This window comes from Candoia aspera, chromosome 3, assembly GCF_035149785.1.
Source record: "Candoia aspera isolate rCanAsp1 chromosome 3, rCanAsp1.hap2, whole genome shotgun sequence".
NCBI lineage: Eukaryota > Metazoa > Chordata > Lepidosauria > Squamata > Boidae > Candoia > Candoia aspera.
The window spans coordinates 142,692,281-142,713,345 of NC_086155.1; the positions used below are offsets into that span (position 1 = coordinate 142,692,281).

General features: G+C 40.3%; 1 protein-coding gene across 1 annotated transcript in view; it reads right to left on the minus strand.

Annotated features, from left to right (window-relative positions):
- JARID2 (jumonji and AT-rich interaction domain containing 2) overlaps positions 1-21,065 on the minus strand; it is a 265,514-nt gene that overhangs the window by 32,945 nt on the left and 211,504 nt on the right. The window contains exons 5-7 of the mRNA XM_063298933.1: positions 19,150-19,326; positions 15,109-15,338; positions 2,912-3,944 (exon numbers count right to left, since the gene is read on the minus strand). Coding sequence (XP_063155003.1) covers positions 2,912-3,944; positions 15,109-15,338; positions 19,150-19,326 — 1,440 coding nt within the window. The remainder of the gene's footprint in view (positions 1-2,911; positions 3,945-15,108; positions 15,339-19,149; positions 19,327-21,065) is intronic.

Below are 21,065 nucleotides of genomic sequence, written 5' to 3' on the forward strand. Positions count from 1 at the left end.
AACAAGACACCAATTTCAATAGTGTCTGAATGTTTAAATATGTGAAAAGCAATTACATAAAAAGCCATTTGAACTCAAAGAAGCAAGGCTATTAACATAAAAACCTGTTCTTTAGCCATTTCAACTAGAACTCAAAAATATACTGCAACTAGCTAGATATTACAGTGTTTGTTTTCATAGCAGCCTATTTGCTTTCTCAAAACATATTGTCTTGACACTTCTTTTCTTTGGCAAGTATTTAAAATTCAAGCTTCTTTTAATAGAACTAACACTTGAGCTAATGGTTTTAATGAAAAATAGGACTTTTACAAAAAAAACGATGAACACCACAGGGAAAATCTGTATTGCAGTCTAATCATTAGCCTTAATCAGACAGATATACCTTTTTGTCCTCAGGCCAGAAAAGATAGGCAAGCATTTGGATAAAGCAAACCCACTTGGAGTTCTTTTATAATATACATGTTATATACAAATAACAAAGAATTAAATTTTGTTCCAAGTACAGCTTTTCTTTACAAATCAAAGCCTGTGGAAGAAATGAGACAAACTCAAGAATTCAGAAATAACTGGGTTCAGAGTTAATGCCAAACAGCAGTTTACCAGTCTGATTCTCAGGAAGACATGTTCCCAAGCACGCTACAACACTGAGTACAATACCAGAAATGGCCAGCAGTTCCTCCTCTAGCCTCTGATATTCTCTTAAGCGCTGCTGGTCTGCTTTGCCTTAGAGCAGTAGTTCTTAAACTGTCTGAACAATTACCCCTTTTCTCAGTCTCAAATAATGTCATTACTCCCTCAAAAAAACCTAGCTCTGCTCTTTGACGTATACATTTTGGCAGTGGCCAAACTGGATCCTCAACTCACAAACAAGCAATTACAAATTGCTCCATTACCCCTAGGTTATGCACAAATTACCCCCAGTTTAAGAACCACTGACTTAGAGGACCTGTGGGGCAGTCTACACATCTACCTCCCTCCTCTAGCAAGGCTGCAAGGGAGGAAAACAAAAGCTTCTGCTTCAGCTGAGTTTCCAGTAAATTGACTGTAGTGAACAACACTACATCATGATATAAGGAACATCATCCAAACCTTATGCTGTGGCTCTGGTATAAGCAGAAACAAGCCAATGGACTATTTTGACTTGTTTTAACAAGCACTAAGAATTCACAAACTGTGGTAACATGCACTGAATTTAGGACGGAATCAACCGTTTCTATCTTCCTTTCCATAACCATATCCTAAGAGAGTGGGGATGTACAAGAATCCAAGGTTCATGGTAGCTCATTCTCATCATTCCAAACTAAAAAAGCTGGAGAAGGGAATGAGATGCCTGTATGACCCATGTGTTCCGCCTTAGTGCCTGATCCACTCTCATTTTATTCCTTTTTAGATTTTGTATATTTAAACAAAACCTGGGAAGCTGGCATGCTGCAAAGCAAAGTGACTGTCTCCAGCACTTCCTTTTTAATTAACAAGAATGCCAGTGGCCTCTACCCAGACCTTTTGATTTCAGGACTGGCCACATCCATTACAGTAGCCAGTTGGCAACTGTACAAGCCTTCCTGTGGTAGCCACAGCACATTCTCAAAATTCTCAATATGTCCATCAGCTCAAAACTGTGGCCTACTCCTGATACAGTTCATCCGAACTAAGTCAGTAATGCTAAGTACACACATGAGCAGGTTTGACAGAAGCACAATAAATTCTATTAATTAAACACTTAAAATGGTAACTAGTGGATGCCACTTAACAAAACACATTAATTATATCCACAAAGAGTGCACTTCACAAAAAAGTTAGTCTTTTAAAAAATATACTGTGAGATAATAAAAAAAAAATGTACTTAAATCATACTGAATTCAAAAGCTCCTAATTATAATTTATTACCAGTAAAACCTTCCATTAATTTAAAAATCTACTTCTTATTCCCTGGAAAGAAAGGCTATGTTTAATATTTTCCTTTTTATTCCCAGAAGCAACAGATTCTTGCAAATAAAGTATCATCTCAGATGAAACCCTAAAACTTGATCTCACCAATTACACTTATATTAACCTATCTGATTAAAGCTTAATCTTTTTAGGAGCTCAAGAACATTTATTCTTAAACTGTTTAGGAATAAAAGGTAAAATACCTTCTAAATAATACAGGGTGTTTTCAATGGAATTATTGTTTCCACAACTACTACTTTTTAAATCATGTTGTCATATGCCTCAGGATGGTATATCACCACCAATTTCCTTAAATAAACATAGTGCAGATTCTATTCCTTTTAAACACCTATTGCAAAAAACAATGATATCCACATTCTGCAACACTGAAGTAGATAACTACTTATTATCAAAAGTTGTTTAATGCCCGGGAAGCATTGAAAATGGTCATTTCAGTCACTCAGATTTCCAACTAGAAATCTCTTTAAGAAATGACCAGGATAAATTAGAAGAAATTTCTTTTTTAAAGTGAACGTATTTTTGCATGAGAAACAGTTAACTGAAAACAGTTACATTTGGAGGGCGGGGGGAGTTGTATGCTCTTGACCCATAGAGCTTCCCTGGAAACCCCCTAAAATCCAAATGTGGAATAGATGAGGGCTATCTCATCTGTTGCCTGATCACTACTTCTTCTCCAGGCATAAGAAAAGATACATTTGAAATCTGAGTATGTTTGCTTTGGAGAGAATTGCTCTGTAAGTGATGAGGATGGGATAAGTCACAACAGAGAAACATCCCTTAAGTAAGTCACAAGAGAAACAGCCCTGCATTGCACTTGGCCTATGAACTGGCATGGAAATCTACTGCTTACCCCCTACCACTGCTTTGTGTTCACAGGGGATTAATCTGAAAATAAATCAGTACTCAAAATGGTTGCTTACCACAAAGAGCAACAAAAATCCTGTGGGACCAAGGAACTCACCTATGAGTGGAAGCTCATCCATAGTAATGCCCTGAGATTTGAGGTGCTTCTTGATACAGGCCAGACGCTGCACATTGGGCCCCCAGCGCCTGCTGAGTTTGTGAATGTGCTGGATCTGGGTCACAAACCGCATCTCTTCATTCAGCTTGCACTCGGGTCTCCAGTCAGGAGGAGGGATCACCCTGCACATCCCATACTTCTCAACCTGAGCACGGACTGACTCGATGTATATCAACGGGTCATGGAACTCCTTGGGGGAAGGCCTGAGAATAGGAATCTCTTCCATCATGGCCCACCCAGACTTGATGCTACCTTTCTCGTGCTTCCCTGTTGAGTCATGTGGCTTGTGCAAGGACTCCGTTTGAGAGGTAGAATAATGTTCACAGGAGGCATTTTCCGTTTTGCTATGTGCTTGTTTCCCCGGCGTGTTCTTCCCAGCAGCAGCTCTTTTCGGCCTATTCCTTTCTAGACTTTTCTGTGGTACTTCCTGACTTCCAGGCTTTTTCACATGGCCGTTCAGCAAGGGCCTCTCCACAGATGGCGCTTTTTTGCTTGGGGTTTCAGCCACGTTGGCAGCCCCCTTTATCTTCTTGACTGGTGACTGTATTTTGTCTATGTGGTTTGCTTCTTCCAGCCTCCTTTTTGAATTGCGCAGCCCTTCCCTCAACTGCCTCCCTACCTCCTTAGTGCATGTCTTTTGGTTCAACTTGCCATTGACCTTGACACCGTTAATAGCTGTATTGTTGGGCTTGGCCACTCCAAGGGATAGCACCTGTTTACGGGTTTTTGCATTGCTACTTTCCATTTTCCCTGAGATTGTATGGTTGACAGGTGTACTGAGTTTGTGGTGATTTAGTTTGGTTTCCTTGACCAGTTCTTTCTTGGCTTTGGTGTATGTGACAGTTCCCTTAGTCACTGTTGCAGTGTACTTCACAGTTTTGGACGGTGAAGGTCTGACTTCTCTCATCTTTTTGGCACTGGCTGTATTTGCACTCAGAGTTGACATTCGAGTGATACCATTGACCTTTGAAACCTGGAGAAGCCAGGAATATCCAGAGCAGGAGAAAGAAGAGAGAGAAGAAAAGAAAAATCAATGAATACTAGATCACAATAAACCTTGAAGGCTTCACTCCCCTTAAAAGCCCTTTGGAAAAAAAACACACCTAGTCACAATAAATGGGTCTACATGCCATTGTTATGCCACAGACTTCACTTAGTAGAAAGCAGAATTAGACACTTCTTTTATAAATTAAAAAGTGAAAATATAGAAGAAAACAGCATGAACTGTGTGCATATCTTTAGACCTCTGACACTACCCACTGAATGAGACAGTTTCCTAGCTCTGCTTTATAATGGGGCTATGCAAGAGAGCCTGTATTATGGTTTGGTTCTAGAAGTGGTCCAATGTTATTTTGGGCCTGTGAATATATAGTACTTGCTGCCATGTTTCCTTTTACCTTTTCTGAATCCTATTGTTATAAGAGTAATTTATGTCTATGTAGAGGCATCTAAAAGTACCTAAGCTTCCAAAACAATGTAGTGCTTAAAGGAAGTCTAAATTAGTGATGATACCAACATTAAGAGTGTCAGGGCAGCAGAAACAATAGCAGCTAGGATGAACCAAAGTCTTAATGTTCACAGGAGGCAACATGGCTGAAACCCCAAGCAAAAAAGCACCATCTGTGGAGAGGCCTTTGCTGAATGGCCATGTGAAAAAGCCTGGAACTAATGGATCTCTGGAGGAGTGGGTTGTGCCCTAGCCTTTTAAAGAGGCTGTGGTTCGTCCCCTCCTTAAGAAGCCATCACTGGATCCCACCCTGATGGATAGTTTTCGTCCTGTCTCCAACCTCCCCTTTTTGAGTTAGGTTGTTGAGAAGGTGGTCGCGCTGCAGCTCCAGATGATCCTGGATGAAATGGATTATCTGGACCCTTTTCAGTCAGGATTCAGGCCTGGATATGGGATGGAAACAGCATTGGTTGCGCTTTTCGATGATCTCTGGTGGGAGCGGGATGGAGGGTGTGCGACCATTCTGGTTCTACTTGACCTCTTGATGACTTTCAATACCATCGACCATGGTATCCTTCCGGAGTGGCTTCGGGGTTGGGGGTGGGGGGCACTGTGTTGTTCTGGTTTACCTCCTTCCTCCGGGGCCGTTTCCAGTCGGTGATGATCGGAGGTGAGAGGTCCCACCCTCGGCCCCTGCTTTTTGGGGTGCCTCAGGGGTTGGTGCTCTCTCTGCTCCTGTTTAACATCTACATGAAGCCGCTGGGTGAGATTATCTGTCACCATGGGGTGAGATATCATCAGTATGCTGATGATCCTCAGTTGAACATCTCTGCCCATGGTGAGTTAAGCGATGCCGCACCGCCCTCTCCCGGTGCCTAGAGGCTGTTGAGGTCTGAATGGGGAGCAACAGGTTGAAGTTGAACCCTGGCAAGACGGAATGGCTGTGGTTCGGGGCTCTTTGGTATCCAGAGAACTACCATCTTTAGTCTTGGATGGGGTTGCACTGTGTGTAACCTGGGGGTTCTCCTGGACTCACAACTCCTGCTCAAAGAGCAGGTGGCAGTCATGGCCAGGAGAGCCTTTGCACAACTGCGTGTTGTGCACCAGCTACGCCCATTCCTGGACCAACAGGCTCTTCTCACAGTCACCCATGCTCTAGTCACCTCCCGTTTGGACTACTGTAATGCATTCTACATGGGGCTGCCCTTGAAAAGTATCCAGAAGCTTCAACTGGTTTAAAATGCAGCAGCCCGCATAGTTTTGCACAAGCCTAGACTTGCACGTGTCACCTCTTTTGCAGGAGCTGCATTGGTTGCTGATTTGCCTCTGGGTCCAATTCAAAGTGCTGGTTATCACCTTTAAAGCTCTATGTGGCTTGGGGCCAGGTTATTTGCAGGACCACCTTTCCCCAGTTACATCCACCTGGTCCACCAGGGCAGGGGGGCAGGGTGTGTTGCAGGTCCCTTCAGTTACGGAGGTACATCTAGCAGGACCAAGGAAAAGGGCCTTCTCCATAGTGGCTCCCTCCCTTTGGAACAGATATAAAATTGGCTCCCTCCTTGCTCCTTTTCTGGAAGGCCCTGAAGACATGGATCTGTCAACGGGCCTGGGGACCCCAGGCTGCTTCAGAGCCAATCAAGTGGCTGATATGAATGTGTTTGCTGCCACCGGGGGGTGTCTACTGTGTTTTTATGGTTTTTAATTCTGTAAGCTACCTGGAGTCACCATGTGTGAGTTGGGCAGCCTTATAAATTTGTTTAAAATAAAATAAATAAATAAATAAAATTTTCAAGCCTGGAAATGATCTACAGTAATCTAGGTTTACAGTATTCTGGATTTGCCCAAGATCACATACATAAATGCAACCATCACAGGATGCATCTTATCTCCTCCCAGTCAATACTTGTTTTCTAATATTAATGTACAGTATCTACCATCTGTCACCTATGAGATGAATAGGTCTGATTGTCTGACTAGAAATTAAGAACCAGCAAGCTAATGCCAACTTTAAAAGAAAATATCTCACATCCATCCTCCATCACAATTTAAAACCAATCATATAATAGTAAGCATTCATTACAAGGACACAGTATTACAAGGAAATAATATGTAATATGCACCCAAGAGATTAGTCTGGCTCTGAATGATCCAGCTTCTATAATGATCTCAGGAGGTACATGTTTAAATTATATAATGAACACTTGATCAATAGTTATATGTGCAATTGTTGTTATTTTATGTTGCTCAACAAGTCTGATATCAAAGCAGTTTTACTTTTATTAATGAGGTATAATTTAGCATAGCAATTAATTCCCCGTGAAACTGGTCTTAAAATACTTAGCCACAAATTCCAGTGAGGTCACAGGGAATCAGTTGTAATTAATTTTTGTTAATTTTTTCACAGTATTTACCTGTCTCTGTCCAGTATTTGGTCAGTATCTAGCTTTGCTAAGGTCCTAGAATAATTCTAGAATAATTATTCCAAGAGAAAAAAGAAACAAACAAATATTGCCATTTGCATTATTTGTCCCTAAGTGATTTGCAGCTGTGGGAGAAGGCAAAGAATTTCCATCTCTTTCTACTTCTTAATAACGTTGTTAATTATGGTTGTTACTTTAAAAAAAAAACCCACATATAGCTGATTAATGTTTAATGCTAAAAATTAATAGAATTGAGGATGGGAAGAAGCAGGATTTGAGGTGGTTTAATATTGCAAAATTATACTATTGAAGCCTTGCAAACGTTAAGAGGCTGTTGAAGCTATTAGGGGGGTGGGGGGGAAAGCAGGATGGTGCAATAAGCTTTGGGTGGTAGTACCTTCCTAAAAGTGACAGTTTGATCAACAGCATATTAGGCTAAGTGTGAAAGTATTAAAAATGAAGGCGCAAGAGACTATAAAACTGAACCAATCTCCTCCAAAAACTGTCCTTCCTATTCATAACATTGCATAGATGTGGAGGCAGCTGTTGTGCAGTCTGTCAAATTTCCCCCTCCTGCATGGTAACCAAAGGCTGAATTACAAGTCTAATCCTACATCTTGCTTATTTTTCGCTGGAACAATGCAAGCAAGCAAAGTACTTGGCAATAAGAGGCATCTTTGCTTCAATCACAAAGAAAATGTTTTTTATTTTGGCTGCTCAAAAAAACAAAACTCTTGGACAAAGGTATTTAAAGTTCTATGAAATTATTTTCCCCTGTATGACAGAAGCGTCTGAGCTCTACCTGCATCCTAGAGCTCCCTCAGCATTAAATATTGCAAAGCAAAGTTAGTGTAGAAAACTACAATTTTGTACATATATGAAGTTACAAAAAGGAAAAAAAGAGTATGCTGTTTTACATAGTATGATATAAATGAGAAGATTAGCAGATCCTGCACTAAGCAGGGCACTGGACTAGATGATTTCTTTCATCTCTTCCAACTCTATATAAATTTGATACAACACAAATACAACGAACACTCAAGTGCAAACAATTTTGCTTTCAGATGATGAGAACCTGCACATAAGACAATCCCAGGATATTCCTAGATAGTATCAGCAATAAGGAATAAAGTGTTCTTGTTTCAAATGCTTGTTAAATCATATGCATATATCAGATACATAAGTGAAAGTATATAAAAGAGAGAGGAAAGCCAGAAAAGATTTTAAAATTAAAACTGACTCCTTTCACCAGAAAGTTGGTATAGACATATGAAATGCTGCTCTGCCATTCTCAATCCCTTGATTTGGTGGCCAGTGTATAATCCCATCTGCATTTTCTACTCTCTAAGCTTTATTGTATTCTGATATGGAACAAACAGACCCCTTATACCACATGTGCTGGGGCCACAGTCTCCTTATGGTTTGAACCGTAACTTTCCATAACACACTTTCAGAAAAGAACCACCTCAGATTCTGTCTGGTACAAGTAAGTGGCTATATTAAACACATACAGGTAGTCCTTGACTTATGACCATTCATTCAGTGACTGTTCAAAGTTATGACGGTGCTGAACGAAGGGACTTATGACTGATCCCCGAAGTTACAGCCGTTGCAGTGTCCCTGCTGTCACGTGATTGTGACCTGGCGGCTTGGCACCCATTCACATGACCAGTTGCCAAGCACCCCACAATCACGTGATCGCCATTTGCAATCTTCCCTGCAGGCTTCCTCAGAAAGTTAATGGGGAAGCCAGCAGGGAAGGCTGCAAGTCACTGGGGTAAGTCTCCCCCACCCACGCATCCTCTCCAGCCCCTCTGAGCTTATGCTGTGCCGGCCACTTCGCACCCGTGCACCATTCCCAACTTGCGTCGCACCCCTGTGCATCTCCCCAACCTGCATGGCATCTCTTGCATACCCTTCCTGACCTGTGCCGCACCCGTGTGCCCTCCCCGACCTGCACCGTACCTCTCGTGCACCCCTGCATACCCTCCCACACACCCCCTCACTCCTTCCCCCACCTGGAAGCAGCCACTTACCTGCCTGCCAGTCTGGGACTTGCAACTTCCTGCCAGCTTCCCCATTGGACTTTGGTTGTGGGAAGCCATCAGGAATTTGCCTCGCCTAATGACTATGGGATTCAGTTAACAAAGGCAACCAGGACTGCAGGGATTGCCATTGCTAAGTGATGCAGTTGTGCTTTACAACCACAACAATTAGCAATGGAAATTCCAGTCCCAATTGTTGGCGTAAGTTGAGGACTACCTGTACAATAAGACACAGAAGACTTAAGTAGATTAGATATATTAATTAGGATTAAAAGTGAAGGCAGAATGAAAGATGTTCATAATTTACTGAACTCCTTCAAAAATATACTTTCTTGAATGTACAAACATATCCAATGCCAATTTTTTTTCTCACTGAACACCTCCATCTGACTCCCGAGTAATAGCCTTATAAAGCTAGTGTTTGCATTCCTCAGAATTTAGTAAGTAAAAAGCACAAATTTAAAAATCCTAGTGAAATATAATTGTTGTAGACTTTTCCCAGATCTCTCCAGAAATACATTTTTGCTCATGCAACAAGATTTCCTATTGTTCTCTTCTGTCTCCCAAATAGGCTGTAGGAGTGGGGAAGGGAGATAATTCAGGATGCAGCCAGGCAGAGGACCTCTACTTCTGAAAACAAAATTCCCTGTGACTATTCAAGAGGAATAATGCTATTTTTCTGCCACTGCAGCTTCTGCTTACACAATGATGCAACATAGTTGAGTGAACACTACTGCCTCTCCTGTTCTCCTATTTAATGGATGCCATACATAATTTTCCTCATATTTTGAAGTAAGTGCTCCTTATCACCAATTTAGCATCTTATTTTTCTGAGATATATGTTTAAAATTCTTTTTAAAGAGCATCATTGGGAAAGGGAAAGTTGCAGCCTCATTTCTAATTTTCTAATAAAATTATGATAAAATAAGTCCCTATTTTTTCCTACTCTGGAAACCCAGCTGGAAAAACCCAGAATTTCCCTACATCGCCTTTTCAGACATTTGAAGGGGTTCCTTTGATCTATTGTTTCTTAAGAAATTTTCTTTTTAAATGGGTAAGAGTACCAGTGGTTGACACTAATGAACTGTATTTCAGTATTGCCTTCCATTCTCTTTAATAAGAGAGTAAAAACATTACAAATGGATCACAATGCCATATTGAGCCTCTATAAAATTCTGTGAATGGGACAGGCTGATTGTTCCATAAAAATCTTTTGAAGAAGCTTACTCTCACACACAAAACCTTTAATAAATACTGACAAAACATTTAACAGGTTCAGATGGCTAAGCTTTTGTGAAGAACATTTATGTACAACAGAGTTACAACATGTCATGTTCACTGTTTCAATGTAGTTTATACATCGTAATGTTTCACATGCCATGGCGCTGATGCGCGTTTCTGTTTGGGAGGGAGCTGCTGTGAAACTTTGTACCAAGCTCTGTATCTGAATTCCTTACAATGGAATGTGTTTGGGTTATGTTATCTGTTCAAGGCCTTTTCCCGCAGACCATCAGAAACCGTTAGGAGCACCTGGGATTGTGAACTTGAGAAGATTCTACGGGGGGAGGGATTTCATTTGCACCGAGGGTTTTTAGTTTGAATTTGGCGCGCTTTCATCATTCTCAGCTTTCTTTGTGATCCTGCTTACTGTTCTTTAATAAATCAGATATCCTTGAATCTTGCCTGTGAGTCTGATACTGTTTTAGAATAGGCAATCATTACACAACAGTAAATAGAGTGGGAAGACATAAAAAAAAACAATTCTGGGAAAAAGGGACAATAGGGAATTAAATAGCAGCCAAGGTGAAGTACATTTGGCTTGTGAAGGGAGAGTCTGAAAAGAAACATGGAGAATAAATGGCTACATCTAAGTGCACTAGAGCAACATTAGTCAGAGATGGAAGTAGAAAGACCAAGTAGCAAATTGGAGATAAGCTTCTGAGAAGCAAAATGAAAAGAGGAGCACATATGACTGGGGGGAAGAGAGAAGACAACTGTGAAGAAATAAAACGAAGCATAAAACTAAAAGCCTAAGCCAAATGCAGGGAACAGTTGAGTGCAGATTGCCCAGGAAACTGATTATTTTAGCAGAAATCTGAGAGACAGAATTGGTTCCTATGAACAAACAAACAAAAACCTTTCTTTAGAAGTATTTTATGAACTCAAGCCATAACCATGTTTAAAAATGGCTGTGGTTTCCAACCCCTGGGAGAAAAAAAAGCCCTTCCTTATGATAGCTCCTCTCCATGCAAGCTCCTTAAATTGTTGGGAAAATGTAATCTATAATAAAACTGCCAAGATAAAAATGCACAGTAATGTAGGGGAAATTTTAGAAACTGCAACGTACCATAACTAATTTGGTACATAAAAAGTACCTAAATAATACCTCCAGCTAGATCCTTCTGAGCCAGCTAGGAAACTGCATGAGTGCATATACAGTACTTTCTAAATACACTATTTACTATCTTCTAAGGCTGTACATACCATACATACATATCTAATTCCCTAATTTGTTTCTAAGCAGAATGTTCCTCAACTCAAAGATGACACTAGATAGCTAAATATCGAATTAAACGTTTACTTTTTCAGGTCCAAAATGACCGGCCTGAAACTCTCTCTCCAAAAAGATGCTTTTGTACATTACATCAACAGAAAGAGCAACAGGGTCTCTTTCAAATACAATACACAAATCCATAGTAGACCGCTTCACTATATTAGGCTGAACAAAGATATTCAATCCAGAAAGAAAGAAAAAAAAGACTATCCAATTATGGTAAGTATGTTCCAGATGTTATTCTGTTCACAAATTCTGTCTTTTGCTTATAATTACCTTAAAAGAGCCTGCTGAGGAACCAATAACAAAGGAAGCAGAAGTAATTGTGATAGGCAGTTTCTTACCTTTCTACTGTTGACATGTCTCCCCCCATTAATCAAAAACACACAACTTTTGTGAGCCAGTCTAATAAAATGGCTGCACTGCCCGCTGCGCAGGATCACCACAGAGGGTCTAGAGTCAGAGTTCCATTCCGAGGCAGTGCTTACACTGAGCACATAAGAAAGAAGTTAATTGAATTGTAAAAAGTAACCGTGATCAATCATTAGATTTCATCACTTGTTACACTGCACAAGCTACTTGGTTAAGAATCACCACACATTCACAAATATGTAACTGTCTTTTCTATTTTCCCCCAATCACACTCAGATTCAGAGACATATTTTATCTTCACACAGCTCTTACTCAATCATTTAAAAAAAAATAGACACAAATGTGTTCTCCTAACTAGATTTTTTTTAAAAATGAAACTGACATTATTAACTGGTTTGAAAAAAAGTAAGTGCACGATGTCAACACAGTCTTGGAGCAACATTTTGACCACTGTTAGTATAACCAATAGAGGGCATCAATGCCTTAGACTTCCCAACCTCTCGACCCATCAGGGATCAAGGAAGAGAAAGCATGTAAGCAGCAGAGGAAACTTACACCAGAAGAGGAGAAAGAAACATGTACATCCACCAAACATAAAAGATGTAACAGAAGATCAAAAAAGGTTTGGGAGCCCAGAGCTGAGAGAGAGAAAATTCTCTTTGGGGACAAAACTTGTATGTTGACATTTATCACACAGTCCTAAATACAATGCTAAGAACTAATGCTAACATTATATATCTTTATACACATACCCACTTGTACTGAGAAAAATAGCCTTTTCATTATAGGAGTTCTAATGTGAACTTATCCAGGGACTCATATAAATACAGAGGTTACATCTAGAATTAATATGACAGCTAAGGAAGAATTCATCCTTTTAAGGTAGTAATACTATAATATATTCTAATTTTACAGTATATGCTTAACAGTTGTTGGTGTCCCTATATGGGAAAGAAATGAATGAATGCAAAATGATCTTCATTCATTCAAAATTCATTAAAAAATGTTAAAGATCCCTCAATAGTTAAGAATGACTCCATATCAGCCATGAAAAGTTTTTCACACTCAGTTCTCAAAAGCCTCACCACTGTATTGCACACAACTTCATCCTCTGGTTTATCTGTTTATTCCCTTCCTACACATTCTGTCTTGGGAAAAAAGATCTTATAAAATCTGCAGATACTTTTAAGTATTATCCAAAAATGGATCTTTCATACATTTCAAATTATATGATGAGGATAAAAACCATTATCAGTCTTACAAAATGGCTTTGACAAGTTATCTACAGCAGGAAAAAATATAAATATTGGGGGGGGGGTCACATTTTTTCTCTCTCCAGTAGTCTGTCTGAACTTTCTTCTGGCCCTACTGCAGTTGTTTAAATGGTGCGAAAACCCCTCTCCGTGTTATCACATCTCTTGTCCTAGTTCATCAAGGAAATATGTTCACAACAGGGTATATAAGAAATCTCAGCCATTCCTATAGTTAATGCTTAAAGACCCTATTTCACCATGGATCTGCAGAAAACTTTCATTGTTACATTTGCTCCACTGACTTAGACAAGCACAGCAACAAAAGTGCAAGGCTGTGAACATTAGGGCTAAGTTGGAATGATTATGCTGGGTTTCATAAACCAGGAATGGACATGAAGGCCAAGGACTCCTCTTTGCCCTCCCTCTGTCCTCATGGCTTCATTCCTGCCTAGTATTCAGGTTTCCCATGACACTCAAACTAAACAATTCCCGCTTAATGGCTCTTTAAAGCAGTTAACAAAATAATTGCTTATCAAACAAATCTAATCCAGGTTTGACTGACACAAAGCTACAATTCCTTGGTTTTGACATAAGAGGGAACTCCAGATGTTCAATCCAAGCTAAGAATCAAGCATCAGCCAAAGGCATGAGGGACAGTTAGAAAAGGTGAGACAGAAACATTTGGCCCTGGCACTCATTCCTAGCACCATAATATAGTTAGGAGAGATCATCTGAACCAGCCTAAAATCAGGCTTTCTTGCTCCTGGGTTTGAGCCTTGTGACTGTCAGTTTTGATTTACGTTTACAAAGAGCTAAGCAGAAAAGATACTAACTGGCAAAAGACGGCTTGGGAATCCTGGCCTAATTGCTAAATACAGATGGGGAAGTTACCTCAAGGGGTGCCAACTGGCAAAGAGTCAAAAGCACGCAGATATTTCCAAGCCTTTTCCAGCTGAACAAACATCAGCCGAACAAAGCCTTGCTTTAGGCTGTTAGTTCATGGAGGTATCAGAGATTGCTGACTCTATACCTAAGAACCCTTATGACAGAGAGAGAAAAAGCAGTCATTACAGAAGAAACAAAAGGCAGGGAAGGATATCTAGAGAGATGGGCCCCTCTATCTAACTCTCTGTGTTAACAGCTGACATGAAACCAGCACAGAGATGGCAGTTTTCTCCTGATCCATCTCAATATATTTGAAATAAAAGGACAAAGCCTGTATTAATTATCAGTTGCTGTTATGCATTTATTCACTGTAGCACTTCAATCCTTTTTTTCTATCAGCTGGGGATGATATGTTTGTCATGGCTGACCTGTCTTCCCCAAATTCAGATTCTTTTAAACCTTACCAATATTAGTGATTAACATACTAACTAGCTTAGCTTTGAGGAGATGGAAGTTTGAGTCCACTTTTGGCTGCTGAAACACCCTGAGTTGGCTTTGACCAATCATTATCTCTCAACTTACTGTACCCCCCAGGTTTGTTATTGTGGGGAATAACTGAAGGAGAGAATGCTAGGAATACCATTGTGAGTTCCTGGCAGAAAGGCAGGGTAGAATACTAACAAATAAATTAAATAATACATCAAAAGTTAGAATGCAACAATGCATAATTTATGCAGAATACAGCTTTCAGGTAGGACTTCTTGCACAAAAGCACCTCCTCAAGACCTTTTCAATGGCCATTTATTTTAGTAAGTCCTATCAGAAGGGGGAGTAAGAAACATTGCTTTGGTTTAAAGCTTTGATTTGTATTCACCCATGTCAAAAACGCAAACCATATGTGAATAATATGATATAATTGTAATGAAAATAAGTGGACTGCACATGTTTATATTAAGTAGAACCCTTATGCAACAGAAGGTCATAATGCCTTAGAGTCAGCTATCAAACACAAGGTTTCTCTCCCTCATCTGCTCAAAGAAAGTCACCTTAACTATTTCATAGTGCACTTCTCAAACCCAGTCAATCTTTCCTAGGAGTAAAACAAACAGTTCTTAAGATAAACTGATACCACTTGGCCCCCACTGGTGTATCACACAATACCTGTTTCCTTAAATCCTGAGCCGATTGATGAAGGGTGTGGTGGTTGTTAGCAGTGAGCCCTTTTGTGGAGAAGCCCGTGTTTGTTGAAGAATGGTGATTAGCAGCAGCCTGGTCTTTTCGACTCTCAGACCTGTGTTCACTATTTCGTTCCTTTGCTGGCACTGTCTCTTTGACTTTGTGTTTCTGAACAGGTTCCCTCTCTTTCACTGATTTGCTGGATCCATTGAAGACTGGACAGGGAAACAGGAAAAAACAAGAAACATAAGGAGAAAAAAGGTAACAGAGTCCCCCGATGGGAGGAGATAAATTTAATAGATAAATAGATAAATAAATAACAGTGACAGAAATTAATTCTCGTTCAAGTAGCAAATGACATCACTATTAGCTGCAATTAATGTCTACCTTGATATAAATAAATCACATTAGTTCATCAAAATAGCCCATGCAGTGTTAGAAACAGATAATCATTTCCATCAGTTCAATCTATGTCCCAGGGAAGATCTTTAGGCAAGGCAATAATCATACCTATGATTATAAGCACTTTCAACCTGTGTCAAACAAGGGTAAGTATTAGCATAAAATCAGCCTAGAAAAAAGGACATCAGAGTAACAAAACAGTGGGAAAAAAACCCAATGGTATGGAATTGGTTTCAGTGGTTCCATCCCAGACCCTTTGGATACGGGCACTCATTTGTGAGAAAATGTAAAACTTTACCAACAACAAAGGGAAGATGTGCCAAAATATTAAGCTAAACACAAACATTCCAGTCATCCTTATCAGAACAGAGCTATGATTGACATTCCAATTCCAGTGGCTACAAAGTATACTCATGATGATGCCAAGCTAGAAATGCCTGCCAATTAATGCTCCCTCAACATGATGCAGTGACAAGCAACAAAATTAGGAATAGCAGCAGCAGCTTCTGAAAAATGACAGATCGAAACCACAATTGGGCAGGAAGTTGAAGCGGTTTAAATAATTAAATGCAAAAGATATTATCATGTTTTCTGAATATTCAAAAATGAGGCAAAAAAATTACTGACCAGCTCAGAGTCACTTTGTCCTTTACTTCCGAACTCCCAAAATTTAAAACAAATGAAGTAACTGCCCGTGAAGTCATTATTTAAGCTCATTATCTAATAAAGCTAGTTAATTGCTGTGAGCCATTAATATTATTTAAAAAATAAATCAGTCTCATCATTTATATGGTAACCATAGCATTATTTCAGACAGCAGTTAAACCACAGAATTTATTACAGTCTGCATTTGGCCCCTATCCTTTTTGCAATCTGAATCAACTTTGCCTTCTTTCTTGCAAACACTTTCCATTGTTCTATACCTTATTCTAATAATTAAGTGGTCACATATTTCCATCTTTTTTATTTTAACTAGCCGACCACTACAATGGATTTTATGTAATTTCTTAGCCTAAACTCAGAGTCACAATCTCCACTGCAATCCACTCTTCCATCAGAGGAAAAAAAGAACAGAACAAAACAATAGGCTACAGAAGGTAACTGTTTTCTTCCTTCAAATTAACAAAAATGCAATAGAAAAATTTAACGGGATACTTATCTCCTGATAAGCTTCCAATAACTAGAGGAGGGAAGCATTTGGATGTATGAAAAATGTGGTGGTTCTTAGTAATTCTCTGGAAAGAAAATCTCTTGCAGAACAGAACTGGGAGAAATGAAACTAGCATTTCCTACTTTAACTACGTGAATCAGGGAAACTTGGCTTAAGAAACTAAGCAAGCCAGGAAACAGCTCCATATGGATTGTCTCTTTCTCCTCACAGAAATGAGTTGTGAAAAGAAACATTTCCTTCTGCTGAGGGAAGCTGACTAGGCATCCCCTAGTCAGGACACTGAAAAGTAAGGCAGGGTGCGAAGGCAGGAGAATTCATCATTGAGTCCTAGAGAAAGAACACAGAACTGATTTACTGCAAAGGTGCTGCCAATGTCAATAGAATATGTATGACTTCTGTGGGGGATAGTGGCCCAGGTATTATTTCATTCTGGCTGTTACAGTTTAGGACTTCCAGCTACTCAATGCCAAATACATTTTTCAAGCTCTACCGACAAGGCATTGATCATTTTATCTGGATATGACATGAAGGTCACGTGAAGAAAATGCACTGTGACTAAGGCAGCTCTGCTGATTTGCAAAGAAATAATGGATGTGATCCTAAAAAAATGAGCAAACTGTGTTAGTGTCAGTGTTGATATATTAACTTGGCAATTAGGTAGGTAAAGGTAAAGGTTTCCCTTGACATTAAGTCCAGTCGTGTCCGACTCTAGGGGGCGGTGCTCATCTCCTTTTCAAAGCCGAAGAGCCAGCGTTTGTCCATAGACAGTTCCGTGGTCATGTGGCCGGCATGACTACATGGAATGCCGTTACCTCCCGCCGAAGCGGTACCTATTAATCTACTCACATTTGCATGTTTTCGAACTGCTAGGTTGGCAGGAGCTGGGACTAGCAACGGGAGCTCACCCCATCACGCGGATTCGAACTGCCGACCTTCTGATCAGCAAGCTCAGCAGCTCAGCGGTTTAACCCGCAGCGAATATAATGCTGTTTGCAGAATGCATGTCAATACTGATTTTTTGCTTTGATTTTATTTTCAACAGAAAAGAGAGATCCCATAAGAAACATCTACATGAGGCCACTGGGTGAGGTAATCTGATGGTTTGGGGTGAGGTATCATCAATAGGCTGATGATACCCAGCTTTATATCTCTACCATGGGCCGACTTAGTGATGCTGTGGATGTCTTGTCCCAGAGCTTGGAGGCTGTAGGGGCCTAGATGGGGTGCCATGGGCTTTGACTTAACCCAAGCAAGCCTGAGTGGCTTTGGGTATTTGGGCCTTCTGGTGGCAAGGTTTTTCTACTTTTGGTTCTGGATGGGATAGCACTGCCCCAGACAGACCTGGTGCACAATCTGGGGGTTCTCTTGGACTCACAGCTCCTTCTAGAAAAGCAGGTGATAGCAGTGGCTAGAAGGGCCTTTGCACACCTTTGGGTGGTGTGCCAGTTGCGCCCATTCCTGGACTGTGAGGCTTTGCTGATAGTAGTACATGGGGCTGTCCTTGAAGAGAATTCAGAAGCTTCAACTGGTGCAGAATGCAGCTGCACGGGTAGTAAATGGTGTCAGATATTCAACACATGTAACACCACTACGGGGTGAGCTACATTGGTTGCCAGTATGTTTCTGGGTGCAATTCAAGATGCTGGTTGTCATCTTTAAAGCCCTTCATGGCTTGGGACTGGGTTACCTGAGGGACCATCTTCTTCCAGTTGTTTCTACTCATCCAATTTGGTGCAGCAGGTTGGGCATGCTACAGGTCCTGTCAGCCAAAGAATGTTGGCTGGCGGGGACTAGGAGGCATGCTTTCTCTGCCATAGCCCCTGTCCTCTGGAACATTCTCCCTCCAGAGATTAGGATGGGCCTGACCCTGTTGGCCTTTCATAAGGTCTTGAAGACCTGGTTATGTACCTGGCCCTGGGGCCCCAGGTTTGTTAAGGGCCCCATTTCCTGGTTATATTGACTTCTATGGTTTTTTTTTCAGCTGAGATGGATAGATATACATATGCATATATAAATTATCGTGTTTGTACTTGGTTTTAACAGCTTGTATGATTGTCTGCTGCCCAGAATCACTTGTCTGAGATGGGCAGCAATAGAAAATGAATGAATGAATGAATGAATGAATGAATGAATGAATGAATGAAGCCTTAAAATGTGGTTCTGAAGCAGATAGAACAGATCAACACATCATGAAATTACATTACTTAAATCAGGTTTTAAAAAGGATTAATGTTTGTTCTGAGTCAAAATGGTCACCCTTTTAGGACAGACTCCCCAACTGGTTTCCCTTCATGTATGCTGGATATCAACTCCTATAATTTCCAGTTGGCCTAACATTTGTTACATGTCTCACAAATATGAGGTGCTGTGCAGAAGTGAGAACTCCAATTTTGTCTTGGTTGTCTGTCTCATCACCAATATCCTCCACCCCAACTCAATATTCAAGGATATACCATGTCCATTAGGAACTTGCTTCTGTGTTTTCCCTTTCCTAGGAGTAGACTGGCATGAAGATGAAGCATTATTTGTGGTCACTTTTGCGTCCTCAGTTTCTTCATCATCTTCCTCCTCTTCTTCCTCATCCTGAGAACTTCCAAAGTATACCATACTACTGGGCAGGGCAGGAGAACCTGAAAGCAAGTCAGGAACATAAATATTATAATTGACTGAAAACAGCTATTAAAACTAATTAAAAGCAAAGCCTTTGAGGAATACACAGTAAGGGCTCAAGAAGATGGATGAGTACATTTGTGGTTCAGGATTGCCTCTTTTTTTCCTGCCTCTTTATGGAACATAGCTCCCTAAAAGTTTGCATATGAAACTGAACTACTTCACCTCTTTGAGTGGGTCAAGCAGTGCCACCTTAATTTGTGTGTGTCAAGGAAAGATATAGGAACAGAGACAGAAATGGTGGGGAGTATTTGAATTGGGAAGGTCTTTTTCAAGTGGCCTGAGCCACAGCTTCTTACCTGAATCACCTACATGCGTTTATTAAAGAAATTTTCATGTGATGGGCATGGCTGCACGGGGCTGTTGATGGGGGGAGTCAGAAAGGCAAGACAGCGGTATATATGTGTGTGCACAAAAGGGTAGGGCTTTGTGCTGTCATGACCTTTTGATCTTTCTCCTCTACTCAGACACTGATGCTGAAACTTAATCCTTCCTATTTCTAAATTGGAAAACTGCTCTGCACGTCAGCTAAAGAGCAGTTTGGGAGCATGCTTTTGACATGGCCCAAATGCGTATCTTTCCTAAATAGTGAAAACAGCACATGGGGACTGGCCTTCAGCACTCCTTCAGTTCAGATACTCTTGCCTTTCAACTCACTTGAACTGGAGTCCAAGAGACAGAACAGTGGATAAAACATCTCACTGTAGGGATGAAAGCATTTAAGATCCCTTTTATTTTTAAAGGAACTCACATATATCCATACCCAATATTTTATATTTTTAGATCAGCCCTACGACCATTTTTGAACAAAGGATGGACTAATATGTCTCTAGTACATGGTCCTCTTGGTTTTCATAAATGCAAGATTTCCCCTACTCATCCTTGTAATATAAAAATGCTGTGCCTCTCATGAGCAGAACATGAACAATATGGAGGTCAGTGTAGTGCAATGAGTTCAGTATTAGACTAGAATCAGGGAGACAATGGTTCAAGTCTAGTCTCAGCCATTGAAGTTCACTGGGTAATTATCTCTCAGTCCAACCTACCCAGCAGGGTAGCTGTCTGGTAGAAAAGAATTCACAAGACAGTGATATGCATGCCACCTTGAGTTCCTGGAGGAAAGGCAGGATATAAATCTAACAAATAAATGCAATAAAGTACCAAAAGGTAGAATGCAATAATGCATAAATTATTTACAATATAGCTTTAAGGTAAGAAAGCCAGAGAACTTAGCATTGCTTCTTACACAAAAGTACCTCAGGACCTTTTCATTTGCCATTTACCTTCATTCGTCTACTGGAAAACAGTTTAAGATGACAAATGTTTATGATTTTTGTTTTTATGCACATATGTCAGAAATGCAAACCATATGTCAACAAAATGATCATGTTTCACCATACTTCTAAAATGCTTACTGTTGGGTAACACAACCAGCCACATTTTGACTAACCAGCCCTGGGACATGAAGCCTGCTCAGGTATTCCAATGCTATAACCTCTATGAGGCTGCCAGTTGACAGATTAAATTTTTCAGATGAGGTCCCCTCCCCTTTAAATTTTACAAACAGACATATATCCATACAGAATCTATGCCATTAAGAATTCCTGGATTCTATGGACTGCCTTGAGAGTACCTAGATAATTTACAGTTTGATCCAAAGCCTTTTGTAACTTGGGTCTGTAAATTAAATGAGAGAGAA